General features: G+C 26.1%; 4 protein-coding genes across 4 annotated transcripts; 2 read left to right on the forward strand and 2 right to left on the reverse strand.

The window, feature by feature from the left end:
- Positions 1-64: 64 nt before the first annotated feature.
- OCT59_020953 (uncharacterized protein) lies at positions 65-1,778 on the forward strand (the record flags this gene model as incomplete). The annotated part of the gene is made up of 4 exons (XM_025330294.2): positions 65-1,010; positions 1,075-1,266; positions 1,356-1,550; positions 1,657-1,778. 4 exons carry the CDS (start codon positions 65-67, stop codon positions 1,776-1,778), a joined length of 1,455 nt encoding a protein of 484 aa, XP_025180299.2.
- Positions 1,779-2,430: 652 nt separating this feature from the next.
- On the forward strand, positions 2,431-3,810 carry OCT59_020954 (uncharacterized protein; the record flags this gene model as incomplete). Its single annotated transcript, XM_025325621.1, has 1 exon — positions 2,431-3,810. The coding sequence occupies one exon, from the start codon at positions 2,431-2,433 to the stop codon at positions 3,808-3,810; it is 1,380 nt and encodes a 459-aa protein (XP_025180298.1).
- Positions 3,811-5,640: 1,830 nt separating this feature from the next.
- Positions 5,641-8,119, reverse strand: OCT59_020955 (uncharacterized protein; the record flags this gene model as incomplete). The annotated part of the gene is made up of 5 exons (XM_025316532.2): positions 7,807-8,119; positions 6,357-7,726; positions 6,091-6,282; positions 5,847-6,011; positions 5,641-5,765 (listed from the first exon to the last, which is right to left on the reverse strand). The coding sequence occupies exons 1-5, from the start codon at positions 8,067-8,069 to the stop codon at positions 5,641-5,643; spliced, it is 2,115 nt and encodes a 704-aa protein (XP_025180297.2). The 5' UTR covers positions 8,070-8,119.
- Positions 8,120-11,217: 3,098 nt separating this feature from the next.
- On the reverse strand, positions 11,218-13,382 carry OCT59_020956 (uncharacterized protein; the record flags this gene model as incomplete). Its single annotated transcript, XM_066149520.1, has 6 exons — positions 11,218-11,348; positions 11,433-11,517; positions 11,601-11,617; positions 11,706-11,897; positions 11,968-13,043; positions 13,126-13,382. 6 exons carry the CDS (start codon positions 13,380-13,382, stop codon positions 11,218-11,220), a joined length of 1,758 nt encoding a protein of 585 aa, XP_065990417.1.
- Positions 13,383-18,053: the final 4,671 nt, after the last annotated feature.

Genomic DNA, 18,053 nt, shown 5'->3' on the forward strand with positions numbered 1-18,053 from the left:
ACTTAATCTTCAAGAACTAGTTAGCTATTTACAACTTTATATTATTGAAAATAATAAAAATTGGATGGAACAAAATTTTAATTTCGTATATCAAACAACTTTTGAGAATAATTCTTTTTTAGAACTTCAAAATTATTGTACTAACTTAATTTCAAGAAGACCGGATAAGATTATTAAATCAATTAGTTTCTTTTCAATACCAGAAAAACTTCTGGTTTCAATTATTCAAAGTAATAATCTTCATATGAGCGAAATTCAAGTTTGGAAATATATGATTAAATGGGGACTTGCGCAGAATCCTGGACTTCCTTCTGATCCTGCAACCTTTTCAAAAGATGATTTCAATGTATTAAAGAATACTTTACAGCAACTCATTCCTTTCATCGAGTTTACTAATTTAACTCCTAAAGAATTTTCTGATGAAGTATTACCTTATAAGAAAGTTTTACCAAAGGAATTATATAAGGATTTATTGAACATTTTTTTAAATTCACATCCTGATAGCAGACCAAATGATATATCAAAAATTCAAAAGATCAATTCAAAAATTATTACATTTCAACATGCTGAATTAATTTCAAAATGGATTAGTAAATTAGATATCATTACGGGCAAGTCGACTTCCTTGTACGAATTCAAATTAATTCTTCGTGGATCTCGTGATGGGTTTGAATCTGATGTATTTCATGAGATATGTGATGATCGATCTTGCACTATAACAATTATTAAAGTTAAAGGAAATAACCAAATTCTTGGAGGATATAATCCAATTGAATGGAAATCTGATCGTAATTATTGTGCTACTAAAGATAGTTTTATATTCTCTTTTAAGAATGGTAATGATATTAATGATCATATTTTAAGTCGTGTTACAAATGAGAATTATGCTATATTTAACGACCATATTTATGGTCCATCATTTGGTTGCGCTGATCTTATTTTACGGGGGAATAGAGGACATTGTATAAAAGTTAGTTATGATGGAAAACAAATCAGAGGACCTTCTTCAGGTATGATTAATTAGTTTTGTAAATAACCAAAAATTTTTATATAATCTCCTTATAATTTTTATAGAATCTGTCTTACATTATGGTATAAGGTGTGACTGCTGTAATCATACAGTCCGTGGAATGAGATGGAAATGTACATCTTGTGAAGACTATGATTTATGTCAAATTTGTAAACCAAAATCACATATTCACCATCATCCAGATGATCATGTATTCGAACTTGTACCACATTCAAGAACTTCTCATCGTGCTCCTCGTACGTACTGTCATATCTTTTTGAATATAGCATTCTATAATACTAAAAATTTCTATAAATTATTTATAACCTCTTTTAATATCTCATAGAATTTGCTGTGCATCATGGTATTGTATGTAAGTGCTGCGACAAAACGATTCTTGGAATGAGATGGAAGTGTACATTTTGTAATAATTATGATTTATGTCAAGATTGTAAATCTAAATCATCAAATATTCATGATCATCCAAATAATCATGCTTTTCAACCTATCGCATATCCAGAATTTAAATTTGATATTGAAGGTATGTTATAATCTTTTTGAATTATAATAACATTCGATATTTCGATTATACAAGATAATGTTTTATTAATTCCATATTTCATTATCATTGCAATATGAAATTTTAGAGCCAATTCCCGCTATTTGTGACTATTGTGAAACTACCTGCTTTCTTGGAGAATGTCTTAAATGTGCCAATGGGGAATTTTCTGTAGAAGAATATGAAATATTTCAAGTTTTAAAAAGATAAATTATAATCTGAATTTGTTATATAAGCAAATATTAGACGAAATATTTCGATGCAATTTGGATTAGTTAATTATAAGATGTATGAAAACTACAAACTAATAGAGTTGACGTTGTAATATAAATTAAATAAAATAAAAAGTTTATTTATTTATTTATTTACTTTCTATTTACCATATTTACAAAATTGATATTACTTACACAAATTCAAATTTTTACATTAAATAGCTACTTTAAGAAAGTTATTAAAAAAATTAATTTTTGCATACAGCACATTAATACAAACAATATAAAATTTTTTTTTAAAAAAATAAAAAAAAATTAATTATTAAAGAATTATCCGATGTCCAAGATTTTTCAACAAATAATCGTCGCAAATAAAAAAAAAAATTGATTTTAAAAACTTAATATGTATTTCATGATTTATAGCATTTTTTCCTTTTTAATATTAATTAAGCATTAAAATTTTAGTATTATAAGAGTTATTATGACTTATAATATGGTAGACTGTTATAATTATTGATGATTTTATAGCAGTTATTTCTCAATATGACAATTTATCAGTATAAATTGCTCTTTTCACCTTTTTTTCTTTTTTTTTCTTCTTGTTTTTCTGAAAAATAAAATTTTATTCATTTTATTTCCCAAAAAAAAAAATGTCAAAATTAAATAGTGATGTTCTTTATTATATTTTTCAAGATTTACATTACTTAATTACTGCTAATTCAAATAATGAAAGAAATTTTAAAAAATCTCTACATCATTGTTTATTTATTAACAAACATTGGTGTGAAATCATGATTCAAATTTTATGGAGTTATCCTTATAAATATGTTTATAACAAAAAATCATTATCAGATATTATTATTTCACATTTATCAGATAATTCAATTAAATTTTTGAAAGATGAAAATATCATTGAAGCAAATTTTCAAAAGCAAAAACTTTCATTTAACTATGTTAGATTTTGCAAATATCTTAATAATATAGATGACGTTATTCTAGATAGATATTTATTAAAGAAAGAAATTTATAAGCTTTTTATTAGTGAATGTTCATCAATTAAATGTTTGAGTTCAGATATGATGTCAGTTTCAATATGCAAATATCCAGGATCAAATATTTCTCTTTCAAATCTATATGAGTTAGATATAAGAAAATATTCATGTACGTTTTATCATGAATTGGCACAAATATGCAGGTCAATAGAAAAAATTCGCATAACTATTTATGAAGAAACTTCTGGAATTGCTGAATTAATTGAAATGCAAAAACAGATTAAATACATATTTATAGATGAATACTGCGAATGTAAGAAGATAAATCAAGCTTTAGAAAAACATGTAAATTCAATTGTTCATTTGCATTTAAAAACAAATGAATTCTTTCAACATGATTTTCTCCTTCCAAAATTAATTAATTTACAATGTTTAAGAATAAATGATACAAAACATCAAACAGGAGATCATAGAATATATTTAAATTATTATAACCTTCAAATACTTGATTTACTACACATATCACTTGATATAGCATTAGATATTATTCAAAATACAAATGGAAGTCTATGGAAAATTAAAATCAGACTTGCTAATTGTGATCGAGCAAAAGAATATAATCAGTCAATCTACAAATATTGTCCAAATATAAAATATGTTACAGTATTTTTAAACCGTAAGGGAACCCTAGAAGAACTGGAGAAAATTTTCATCAATTGCCAACACTTGGTAGCAATAGATATAGATGAGAAAATCAAAGATGAATATTATGATAAATTTCTGGATTTATTGATTAAATCGGCTCCATTCACTTTATACAAAATTCATATTGATGATATTAATTTATTTAGTACAGAATCTTTAAAATTATTTTTTACTAATTGGAGTAAATGTAAAACAAATTTACATTATTATGATCGTTTTAATAGCTGGCATAAATTTATTGAAATATGTGAAGGGACAGATGCTATTATTAAACTTGATTATTATGATGATGATTTTCGGAATCATGAAATTAAATGGTTACTTGAATTCTAATTAAAGTGAAGCTTGTTATAGTAAATTTTGTTTATCCAGTTCACTTACTAATAGATCTTATTCGTTATAGTAAATTTACTAATAAAATCAATTAAATTCATGTGATAAGATACCAACCAGACAAAATTAAAAGACAAAATAACAAATAATTATGAATAATAATGGATAATTAGGCAAATTCTTCAAATGGTTAAATAATCAAATCATATACTGCATGAAATTAGTTTAGCACTGGCTTACAAACCAAATAATTAGTCGCAAGTATAATGATCCATGACAACTTAGATATCAATATGAGACCCCTGGTCAACTACTAATAGTGCATTTGCCATATTTACATAATTAATATTTCTTTTTTTTTTTGTTTAAATTCTAATTTTACATTAAATAGCTAATAATGTTACTTTAAGAAAAAAAAATGTTTTTTTTGTATACAATACATTAATGCAAACAATATAAATAAATTTTTTGAATAATAAAATAAAAAAATTAATTATTAAAGAATTTTGAAAATATGATGACAATTTTATTAGAAAACTTAATATATACACATTAAATAATTGACTAATTCTGACCAAATATTTTGAAATTTTGAATTATGATATTAGTTTTTAAGAGTAACAACGTTAAGGTCTCGCCGTCAAATGATTAATCGGAACTACGAATATATTGTTAAAATTATTGCGCAGTATTTTTTACCCTTCGATAATTTTAAACTTCGTGAAAATATTCTAAATAATTGTCGCTTTCATAAAATAGTTTGTAAATTTTATACATTATCAAAATTTAAATCTATTTGTATGATGATATTACCATACATAGTTTCGCAGCCTAAGAGTACATATATGTACGTGTTCCCGATACACTAATTTAATTGATTTTCGTTAAAAAATTTAGATTTTTATTACGATTGAATGACCCTTGCGTAAAGTTAGTTCGAAGAAGTTAGCCTGCCCGTAGTGATATTCAAGCTTCAATCCATTTTGAAATAGATTAATTAATTCAGCATTTTAAAATGAAATAATTTATAAATCAATCATAAATCGATATTTTTTGTTTCTAAACCCTTATATAGTAATTCCTTCTGTAAACTTATCAAAAATTCTTTAGAAGTTATTTCAATAAAAGGAATGCATTATTACAAAGTATTTTTTTTTAAAAAAAAATAAATATTTTGAAGTCTTCAAGTAAAAAGGTTGAAGGATTAAAGAGAAATCAAAACTTGAATTTCGCTTATTTATTATTATCTTTGAATAATTGAAATTAGACTTAATGATTATTTTGATAATTCTAACCAAAAAATTTTGATAACAGACATATTTATTAATTATTTATATAAAGTAAAAAATTATCCGTTTATATTTTAGATTACTTAATATTATTACGCAGAGTTTATTGCTAGTTTTTTCAAAAGTTACTTCGTTGCTCGTATGAAAATTACAAATATAATGTTTTAAAAATTGTGATAGTACAGTATATTAAAATTTTCTTGCCATAATAAATTAAATAAATTATTTCAAATCGGACAAATTCAATTTTATTGGCTGATTCTGGGATCCGCAACCAAATTTAATTGGGCTAGAATTAAATGTTATTCGATCAGAATAGTGTTAATCTTAAATGATTAATTCCGATCAGAAGTTATAAATTTTTAAAATTTACTCATTTTTTCATACATTCATACAAATTTATATTTGACTTTAAATATTGATTTCAAAATATTTAATAATAATAAGACATTTAATTTTATTGGTTTTTTATTTTTCAATTTAATTCAAAAAAAAAATTTCTCACCAGATATTTGATCACATAGCAAGTCTAAGTTATATTTTATCTTTTTACAACTTGAAATAATTCGTATTCTTTTATATAAAATGTGTTATTGGCACACTTATAACATATGTTACCCGTGCAGGCTAATTTACAATAGTCACAAATTGCATTTCTTGAATCTCCTAATATGATAAAACGTGAATTAATAAAATATTATTTTGTTTAATTGAACGCCACAATTCAAAAAAGATTTGATAACATACTACCAATAAGTTTAAAATATGAAATATTATGTGGATGAAAAAATTTTTTTGAATAGAATTTACAATCTTGACACATATTAAAATTCGGGCACAATTCACATTTCCATCTCATCTCGCGAATTGTCTTGTTGCAGTAATTACACTTTGTATCATGCACAGAAATTCCTATGAGGTATTAAAAGAGGTTATAAATGATTTTAGTATTATAGAATGCTATATTCAAAAAAAATATGATAGCACATACGAGGAGCATATTTAGAAGTATCTGAATGTGGCATAAGCATGAGCCTATGATCATTTGGATGACGATGTTTATGTGATTGGGGTTTACAGTCTTGACATAAATCATAGATTACACAGGTTGTACAATTCCATCTCTTTCCTCGGATAGTATGGTTACAACAGTCACACCCTACGCCATAATGCAAGACAGGTTCTACAAGAATTATAAGGAGATTGTATGAAAAAATTTTGGCAATTTAAATATAACAGATAACTAATTAATTTTACCTGAAGGAGGACCTCTGATTTGTTTTTCATAGCTATCTTTCATATAATGTCCAATATCGCCACGCAAAATAAGGTCAGCACCGCCAAATGATGGACCATAAGTATGGTCGTTAAATATAGCATAATCTTTTTTTACAACACGACTTAAAATATGATCATTAATATCATCACCATCCTCAAAAGAGAATATAAAGCTATCCTTAGTAACACCATAATCACTTTCAAATTTCCATTCAATTGGATTATATCCTCCAAGAATTTGGTTATTACCTTTAACTTTAATAATTGTTACAGTGCAAGATCGATCATCACATATCTTATGGAATTCATTAGATGCAAACCCATCCCGAGATCCACGAAAAATTAATTTGAATTCATATAAAGAATTTGGCTTATCTGTCACATCTAATTTATCAATCCATTTTGAAATTAATTCAGCATGTTGAACCGTAATAATTTTTGAATCAATATTTTTCAAGTTATCAGTTAGTTTGCTATCAGAATGATCAATACTTTTCAAGTTATCAGTTAGTTTGCTATCAGGATGATCAATACTTTTCAAGTTGTCAGTTAGTTTGCTATCAGGATGATCAATACTTTTCAAGTTATCAGTTAGTTTGCCATCAGGATGATCAATACTTTTCAAGTCGTCGGATGGTTTACTATCAGGATGATCAATACTTTTCAAGTTGTCAGTTAGTTTGCTATCAGGATGATCAATACTTTTCAAGTTATCAGTTAGTTTGCCATCAGGATGATCAATACTTTTCAAGTCGTCGGATGGTTTACTATCAGGATGTAAATTTAAAAATTTTTTCAATAAATCCTTGTAAAATTCCTTTGGTAAAATTTTCTTATAAGGTAATACTTCTTCAGAAAATTCTCTAGAACTTATATTACTAAATTTAATAAAAGGAATGAGTTGTTGTAAAGTATTCTTTAATACATTGAAATCTTCTTTTGAAAAGATTGCAGGATCAGTAGGAAGTTCAGGATTCTGCGCAAGTCCCCATTTAATCACATATTTCCAAACTTGAATTTCGCTCATTTGAAAATTATTATTTTGAACAATTGAAATTAAAAGTTTTTCCGGAATTGAAGAGAAATTCATTGATTTAAGAATCTTATCTGGTCCTTTTGAAATTAAGTCTACGCAATAATTTTGAAGTTCCAAGAAAGAATTATTTTCAAAACTTGTTTGATATACGAGATTAAAATTTTCTTCCATCCAATTTTCATTATTTTTAATTATATAAAGTTGTAAGTAACTGACTAATTCTTGAAGATTAAGCTCATTAGCGGAGATCAAGATTTTAATAATATCTGAAGTGTCACATTCCTTCAAAGAAAGTTTCCCTCCGTAAATATATCTAAAATAAAAACATTTTATATAAATTAAAAAAACGTATATATTTGTAAAAATAATAACCTTATTTATTGTATTACATACCTTAAAATTATTTGAAAAATTTCAGGTGAGATATTTGGTAATTTAATATGTACCAAAGTTTCATCATTTTTCTTTTTATTTGTTGACAAAATTCTTCGTAAATAATCAGAACGATAATTTAAGATGACCATGTGAGCACGGAATACTTTTACGTAAGGGTCATTACCAACTTCAATAGTAATATCATAATATTCATCATCATCATTATCCAAAATTTTGAGTAAATTTTGTGATAATTTTGGTAAAAAATTGTCCTCATCCATTATAATTGATTTTTTTCTTTTTCTTCTTTTTTTTTGAGAGGGGAAAAAAAGAAAAAAATTTCCTGTTTCTGCAGTTACACAGTGTGGAAATCTTATTTATTTATGTGATGATCCTCAATAAAATCATAATAATATCTTGATATCGGGCCTGATTTTATATATTTATCTAGTGATCTACATACTGTATATCTTTATATTGGAAAGTGTCTGTGCGTCAGGACGTCAGGACGTCAGGTGCGTTGATTAGCAATTCCAAATTCAGCCTTATATCAAATTACTGCGATTGCGTGCGGATTACGTTAGGTATTTTTTCATAATTTATTTTATTTGTTTTATTTTTTTTTTTAAAAAAAAAATAACAATTAAAAAGAAATTTTTTTTCGATATTAAAACTGAAATAAGGATAAGAATAATAATTAAAAAAAAAAAATTATTATTCGGTTTGAAACAAAAGAAAAAATAAGATTTAAAAAAAAGAAAATAAAAAACTAATTAACCAAATTATTTTAACATATTCAACTATAAGGAATAGATCGGGCGCAAACACATGCATCATACGCTTCATGTTACATAATTCAAATTATTGTCCTAAAAAGGACTTCAATGGTATATCATGTTTCACATTACACAATTCAATTTATTTATATATAAGGTTAATCTAAATGTCAAATGGGCCCCCCGGAAAATCGTATATTCTAGTTATTTCAACAATAAGGACTAAAAGTAATAATTTCAAAAAAAAATTTCTTTTACGTTTTATATGTTATCAAAACTGTAAATTTGATCGATATGGTCGATACAATCTTATTCAGAACATTTTCAACCCAATCAAAATCATATAAATGTTTATAAAAATATAAATATGATTGATTTTTTTACAGTATATTAATTTTTTTTTTATCTCAACGATAAATCATATTTATATAATTTATATATAAATAAATTAAGAAAAAAATAAATTTAAAAATGTAATAAAGATAGAATCTAATCCATCAATTGTTGTATATTCTTCCAAATTGTATGTACTCGCAATGTTTTTTCCGAGATGTCTATCAAAAACGAGTAAGGAAATGAATTTCAGCTGATCATCATTTGTTCAGGTGATAATCTAAAAATAATTTTTGTTATAAATTTACGTTAGCGACCATTTTTTTTTTTAATAGTTTAATTCGTGATCCACGAGTCAACTGCAAAGGATCTGCAGAAAATGGGATCTGGCGTGGCGTCAAATAAAAGAAAAAAATTATGTGAGAAATTTATTTTAAAAATAAATTATTTGAAACTTTGGGATAAATATTATGTATTAAAATATGTCAGAGTCGAATGGGTTTACATGAAGAGCATTACTTAAGGAATGAAAACCGGGTATCAGAAAAAGATTACTAATGATCGACATAAATTTGCGCCAAAATCATATGAATTTTTTGCAGTTGGCTCACGGATCACGAATTAACTTAAATTCAAGTGTTTTAAGATTTTCTTCAAGGTGAGTGACTGTTCTAACGCCAATTAGGAGAGGTAATTTCAGGTTTTTGTTGAGCCCAATTTAAAGCAACATAATTTACAAATGAGGAAAATATATAAACCTGTAATTTTTATAAAAGATTGAATGTAGGAGTTCTATAAAATTTTCCAATTTTTTTCGATTTTTGAATGTTTTGCAACTGATAAACCGCGACTCCGCGAGATTCTGGTTTTAAAGCAGCAGCTGATTCTCTCGTATATTTTCCGATAAGAAAACTATTATAAAACAATTAATTAATATAATGTTATATATTTTAAAAACATAAAAAAAAATGATTTATTACCCTTCGGCAACGATACTCTTTCGAGAATATGAGACTATTCTTAATAGTGATAAAATTCCAAAAATTTCGTTACCACGTTTGTTTCACTTCATTAATTATTTAAGTATGAGATTGATTTTCGTAAAATTTCATTGAATTTTTTTTAGTAATTTAAAGTATTGAAATAAATCAAATGATTCCCCCTATAAAAAAGAGATTATAAAAATATTTTGAATTTATAATATCTTTTTTTTTATACATATAGTTCTTTCGAGATAATTTCATATTAACTGTTGAAATGATTAAAAATATTAATACTTAAAAAAAAAATTTAGTAATCTTCAAAATTCCGGAAAATAATTGAATATAAGAATGAATACCGACAAAATATTACGCTTTTTTTATTCCCTCAAAATCCACAAAATCAGAGATGAGAGGTGGGAAACGCCTCTCTAGTTTTTACTTAAAATCATACAATTATGTTGATAAATAAAAATTTTGCCATAAGTTGAAAGGTTCGGGCTGGTTCTGTATAGATTTTTTAAAATGATCAAATTATGACCATCCCTACTTAAAATTCTTAAGAAATTTCCATTTTAAACATATTACTATTACTAAGTTACTCTCCAATTGAATTAAAATTTTGTTCAAACTTTTTATTATTTTTAATCAATTAAGGTTGTAAGTAGGCGATTAATTCTTGATGTAAATTAACTGGCGATAATCAAGATCCAAAGCATCATATTCTTCTTTTCGTATGCAAGTTACAAACATAATGTTTCATATCATAGTAGTGTATTTAAATTTTGTCACCAGATAAATTAGATAAATTATTGGTGAAACGCATTAAAATACAAAATAATATAGTATCGAAAATTTGAGTAAAATATTTATTAATAAAGTACACGTAATAATTTGAAGAGTTTCGGAGCATTTCGAACGTAATAATTTGAAACAATTACGATATCATAATTCCACGGAGCACTTCGAACGTAATGCTTCGGAACAATTACGATTATAGCTCTAATTCGGTTTCGGTCGGCGCTTGGTCACAAATTGGGCAAATTCAATTTTATTAGTGATTCTGGGTCCGTAACCAAATTTAATTGGGCTATAATTAAATATTTGGTCAGAATAGTGTTAATATTTTAAAATGAATAATATTCCGACCAGAATTATAAGTTTTTAATTTTACTCATTTTTTCATACATTCTTACAAATCTATATTTGACTTTAAATATTGATTTCAAAATATTTAATAATAATAATAAGAGACATTTAACTTTATTAACTTATTTTTTTTTTATTATTTTTCAATTCAAGTTAAAGGGAATTTTCTCACCCGAAATCTAAACTATATTTTATCTTTTTATAACTTGAAATAATTCGTATTCTTCTACAGAAAATTCACCATTGGCACATGTATGACATTTTGCAAAGAAGCAGATTAATTCACAATAGTCACAAAAAGTAGGATGCAAGTAATCCGACCCTAATTCATTATGATGACGAAATTAATAAAATATTATTTTATATAATAGGATAAAAATAATTCAAAAGATTTGGTAGTACATACCAGAATTATAATTGTCAATGCTTGGATATACAAAAGGTTGAAACATATGATTATTTGGATGATCATGAATATTGGACTTACAATCCTGACACAAATCATAATTTTGACAAAATGTACACTTCCATCTCATTCCATGGATAGTTTTGTTACAGTTATCACACACTATACATGATGCACAGCAAATTCTATAAGATAACATAAAGAAGTTATTAATAATTTAAAAGTTTTAGTATTAGAGAACGCTATGATTAAAAAAGACTTGATAATACGTACGAGGAGCACGAGAGGAAGTGCTTGAATGTGGTTCAGGCTGGAACGCATGATCATCCGGATGACAATGAATTTCTGATTTGGGCTTACAATCTTGACATAAATCATAATCATCACAGGATGTACATCTCCATCTTATTCCACGGATAGTATAGTTACAGCAATCACATTTGACACCATAATGCAAGTAAGGTTCTGTAAGAATTATAAAGAGATTATAATTTATTATAAAAAATTTTGGCTAAAGGTAACTAATTAATTTTACCTGAAGGAGCACTTCTGATTGGCATTTCATAACTATCTTTTACACAGTGTCCACTATCGCCCCGCAAAATAAGGTCAGCCCCACCAAATGACGGTCCATAAGTATGGTCGTTAAAAATAGCATAATTTCTTTTTACAATACGACTTAAGATGTGTTCGTTGATATCATCACCATTCTTAAAAGAGAATATAAAACTATCCTTAGTAGCATCATAATTACGATCAGATTTCCATTCAATTGGATTATATCCTCCAAGAATTTGGTTATTACCTTTTACTTTAATAATTGTTACAGTGCAAGATCGATTATCACAAATCTCATGAAATTTATTAGATTCAAACCCATCACGAGTTCCACGAAGAATTAATTTGAATTCATGTAAAGAAGTTGATTTATCTGTAATATCTAACTTATCAATCCATTTTGAAATTAACTCAATATGTTGAAATGTAATAATTTCTGAATCAATATTTTTTAAGTTATCAGTTAGTTTACTATCAGGATGTAAATTTAAAATTTTTTTCAATAAATCCTTGTATAATTCCTTTGGTAAAATTTTCTTATAAGGTAATACTTCTTCAGAAAATTCTCTAAAACTTATATTACTAAATTTAATAAAAGGAATGAGTTGTTGTAAAGTATTCTTTAATACATTGAAATCTTCTTTTGAAAAGGTTGCAGGATCAGTAGGAAGTTCAGGATTCTGCGCAAGTCCCCATTTAATCAGATATTTCCAAACTTGAATTTCGCTCATTTGAAGATTATTATTTTGAACAATTGAAATTGAAAGTTTTTCCGGAATTGAAGAGAAATTCATTGATTTAAGAATCTTATCTGGTCCTTTTGAAATTAAGTCAGTGCAATAATTTTGAAGTTCCAAGAAAGAATCATTTTCGAAACTTGTTTGATATACAAGATTAAAATTTTGTTCCATCCAATTTTTATTATTTTTAATTATATAAAGTTGTAAATAACTGACTAATTCTTGAAGATTAAGCTCATTAGCGGCAATCAAAATTTTAATAATATCTGGAGTGTCACATTCCTTCAAAGAAAGTCTTCCTCCGTAAATATATCTGAATAAAAAACATTTTTAAATAAATTTAAAAAAATCGTATATATTTATAAAATAATAACCTTATTTAATGTATTACATACCTTAGAATTATTTGGAAAATTTCAGGTAAGATATTTGGTAATTTAATATGTACCAAAATTTCATCATTTTTCTTTTTATTTGTTGACAAAATTCTTCGTAAATAATTAGAACGATAGTTCAGAATGACCATGTGAGCACGGAATACTTTTACGTAAGGGTCATTACCAACTTCGATAGTAATATCATAATATTCATCATCATCCAAAATTTTAAGTAAATTTTGTGATAATTTTGGTAAAAATTTATCATCATCCATTATAATTAATTTTTTTTAAAAAAAAGAAAAAGTTCCAAGAAATTCTATTTCCGCAGATCTGCCGCTGTTACACTAGTGTGGGAAGTGGGAACGAATTTTTTAGTCGTAAAAAAAGTTTGAAATGGAACCTTATTTATTTAAGATTTTATGATGATCCATCCATAATCAGCAGAAGCAATGAGACTTTATATTACTGCGGATTTACGTGCCTTAGAACGAGAACGATTTCTGGTCGGTTACTGAAAATAATCAAAGAACGGAACGCGATAATTTCGATCAAAAAATATACAAATGGTGGATTTATTAAAAATTGCACTGACATGACTTGAAATAGTCAATGATTTTAGCACTTCTATAGGTAATTTCAGCCAGAATTTATTGTTCTTTAGATACTGACTGGCATTATCGTAATTCCGGCCCCGAAATTATACGTACGGTAATAGATAGTTTTCAATAGAAAGATTTACGTATTACGTAAATATATGATTCTCGAGTTTGAAAAAAAAAATATTTTAATATTATACAGACATTAAAAAATTTTTAATATACGAAATAGGCATTTCATCAATTTTAAAGAAAATTGATAAAGATTAGACTTAATACTGTTAAATTATTATTTTTGCAGCACCTAAAATAGGATGACAAAAATTGATGTTAATTTTGAAAGGTGAGACGAATAGTTGTGTGGACATTTGGCGGCGGTGTGTAACATAATGTATGTGAAGCGTACTCAGGTGATGAATAGTATCTCGGCCCACTCTGAATCACGTGTTTGACCCGTCGTGTTATTTATCACTTGAATAAACTGTCACATAGGGGACCGTACTCCACTCATCATCCCCACCGGACTCCACAACTTTCCGTATCACTCAATTTTGAATTAAGGCGACATAATCAAGTCATAATAAAAAGAACGTTATTTTACTCATATCAAATATGGTGATATGAAGATGTATTTTTCTATTTGAATTTTTTTTCACTTCAAAGACAAAGCCAATGAAATTGAAAGAGAATTTGGTATTAACATTTATGTGACATCTTTTTTAAGAACATATTGATGAGAGAGGCTACAATAAAAAATTTTATTTTCTTTTGTTTGGATAAATTAAGAATACGGGATTTTATAAGTGTTATTAATCATTGGAAAAAAACTTCGCAATATATAAAAATATTACAATATGTCTGCTTTTAAATTCTAATTGTAAATTTCGTTGTGTATTACGTTCAGGATTATTCATGAATGATAATTGCTCGCTTAAATACTACAAGTATTCATATTTATTTATTTGTATTTCGATTCTAAAAGAATTCGAATGGATGATAAGAAAAATGCGATAAAGCTACTGATTTTAGTATAAATTTTATTACCAATATATATATATGATGTATAATAATTAATAATTAAAAGTTTCCTTGATCAATTAATACACTCGTTTGAACTTTCAGTACTAGATTATAATAAAAAGAAAATGATACATAATAAAATTAAATGAAATTAATGTTAGGTTCTTCAAAGATAATTTAACCAATAAGTTAACGCGTGTATTAAAGGTGGAAATGTGAATAAATTGTTTTTGGCTCCTTTTTATATTTCAGATTGGCAACGCAATTGCATCAATGAAAGAGCGATAATTTCAATCAAATCGTGTTGTTTGCATCACATGCATTTTTTTTAGCGTAGATTTCGGATAAACTCTAGCTTAATAAATATAATATTTATTCATACACCATGCAGGTGTTTTTTATTGCCGAAGAGAATATAACTAAAGATCGAGAACATTACATTACGACTAAATAAAAATACTAATTAATAATCATCAAGCGAATAAACTTAACTTGGACTCGAACAAAATATTTAGCCATCGGGTATTTTTTTTACGTTAACGGATAAATATTAATATTTTTCGTATACTTTTAATTCAAATTTTGAATAATTTATCGTATGTTTAATTACAAATTCCCGAATATTATATAAAATGCTCACATACTTGACATAAAAGTTAAGTCGCACATATTAATTGCATAATTGTATACGTGATACAGTACATTCAGTTTATACGAAGACAATTATGTATTAGTTTTTTTCCTTTATTGGCAATAAACATATTTGTACTCCTAAAATCATAGTGTATTTTTAAAATAACGATAATAAAATATAATAAACGGGTAGTCGGGCAGTGATAAATTCTCTCTTTACCTAACAATAGAATCGTTCTTAAAATAAAATAACATTTTTGAGTTTTTCGAGTTTTTTAATTTGTAAATTATAATATATCGGAGTTTTTTTCAGAATTTTTTTTATAGGGTAATAGGGGTAATAGAGTGTTTGAACATGATCAAAATAAAACGCCACCATAACGCCCATCTGCATTTCAATACAGTTATAATGTTATAATAAAAATGACTTAACATAATAAAATGGCATTATTTTCGTGACCTTTTTGCTACTTGAAATTTAACATCCTTACTACGCCGCTTCTTCTTATTTGAAACTGTCTTATAACACTCATCACAATAGTGGTAATATATTTCATACACGCTAACTCTTTCAGATTCATAGAATTCAACTGGTACTTTTCCACACTAAAAGCAAATGTCTTCAAATAAACCACTTGAATAATAGGAACTTCTAGTTTTAGAACGAAGCAATTATTATCGGCATATAAGATTTTATTTTTTAAAAAAAAAGTGGCAGAAGATAGATTTTACAATCTTATCTTTATTTGTAATACTACAAAATACATATAAAAAAATTTACATATGAAAAAAAAAACCCCGGGTGACCGTGTAAATTTTAAAATTTTATGTCACAAGAATCTAAAAATTAATTTTGCCTGGCCTAATACTAAATATTATTAATGTCATACTCGTATTTATACTTGCCACCCATATTAAATGGGATGGGAGAATCCCCTATCCCATCCCATCCCATATCCCATCCCTTTTGCCAAAATCCCCTCCCATTTGCCAAAATCCCATCCCAATCCCAAATCCCAATCCCACCCATATCCCATATCCCTTATCCCATCCCTTATCCCAAATAATCTCATTGGTCAATTATCACGTGACGTTACACAAATTTCCAAAAAAGGAAATTTTTCTTCCCGCAAAAATTGAGAGATTTTGGTTTCACAAGTATTCCAAAAAAGGAAATTTTTACGCCGATCATATAATTCTGGCCAGCATTGCATCCATTACCAGCAGGGATGGGCGTTAATTAACCATGGTTAATTAACCGTTAATTATGTTACTTATAATTAGTTTAAAATGGTTAATTAACCATTACTTTAAATCAACCAATAAAAATGCAGAATTTAAGTCATGTGATTTTAATTATAATTTGATAATTATTGGTAAAAAATGGTATAGTCTGTGATAGTGATAATAGTACTATACTTGAATTTGAATCAAATGTAATAAGTTTAGATGATGAAGAATAAATAAAATATATAAGATTTATTATAATCATTTTAATAAATAAATAAATTTCATTGTTTTATTTTATTATTTATAAAAAATTAATATATTAGTTAACTATAGGTTAATTAACCGTTAATTAACCGTTAATTAACCAGTTAATTAACCAAATTTATAATTAACCGTTACTTTCCCATCCCTAATTACCAGAATATGAGCAAAATTAAGATCCTGAACAGATTTACGAAGTTTATATTTTAACTCCGGCAGGAATTACAAATTATAAAGGTTTAAATCCTTATCCTACAAACCCAATTTTTAAGAGATTTACTGATCAGATTTTAATGAAATTTATATCTTTGGATTCGTCTTGATGCAAGGAATTAAATAGTAGTGAAATCATATTTCTAAAATTAATATTGACTGATTTATTATAAAAAATGTATTTTTATACTATATATTATTTGAAAGTAACATGTTAGCAGTTAGTATTCAGTAATATATTGATTATTTTATTTGAATTAATAATTTTGATGATATCTGCTGATATTGTTTTTTTAGATTAACAGTAAATTAATTCCTGGTTTGTAAATATTATTTTATTAAATATTTATGCAATAATAATAATATCTATCAAATTATATATATTAGAAATAAATAATCAAACTTTTTTTGATGAATTAATAGATAGGTTTAAGTTAATTCAAAGTTAAATTGTAATAAAAAATATAAAATAATAAATTGAATAAATATATTTTAAAAACTTTTTATATTAAAAGTAACCAATTATTGCTTGCTTTATACATGTTATTTAATAATATATATTATAAAATACATTTTTTATAATAACTTAGTCAATATTAATGTTGGGATATAATTTCACTGCCATTAAATTCCTTGCATCGAGACAAATCCAATGATATAAATTTCATTAAAATCTGATCGGTAAATCTCTTAAAAATTGGGGTATGTAGGATAAGGATTTAAACTAAATTCTGACCTGAATTAACATTAGACTTCGAAAACTAAAATATTACGGCCGGAATTATATGATCGGCATAGAAATTTCCTTTTTTGGAATACTTGTGAAACCAAATCCGCCCATTTTTTGCGGGAGGCAAAATTTCCTTTTTTGGAAGTTTGTGTAACGTCACGTGATAATTGGCCAATGGGAGAAATGTTACACAAGTATTTGGGATTTGGGATGGGATTTGGGATTTGGGATGGGATGGGATTTGGGATTGGGATTTGGGA

Source organism: Rhizophagus irregularis, chromosome 3 (genome assembly GCF_026210795.1).
Source record: "Rhizophagus irregularis chromosome 3, complete sequence".
NCBI lineage: Eukaryota > Fungi > Glomeromycota > Glomeromycetes > Glomerales > Glomeraceae > Rhizophagus > Rhizophagus irregularis.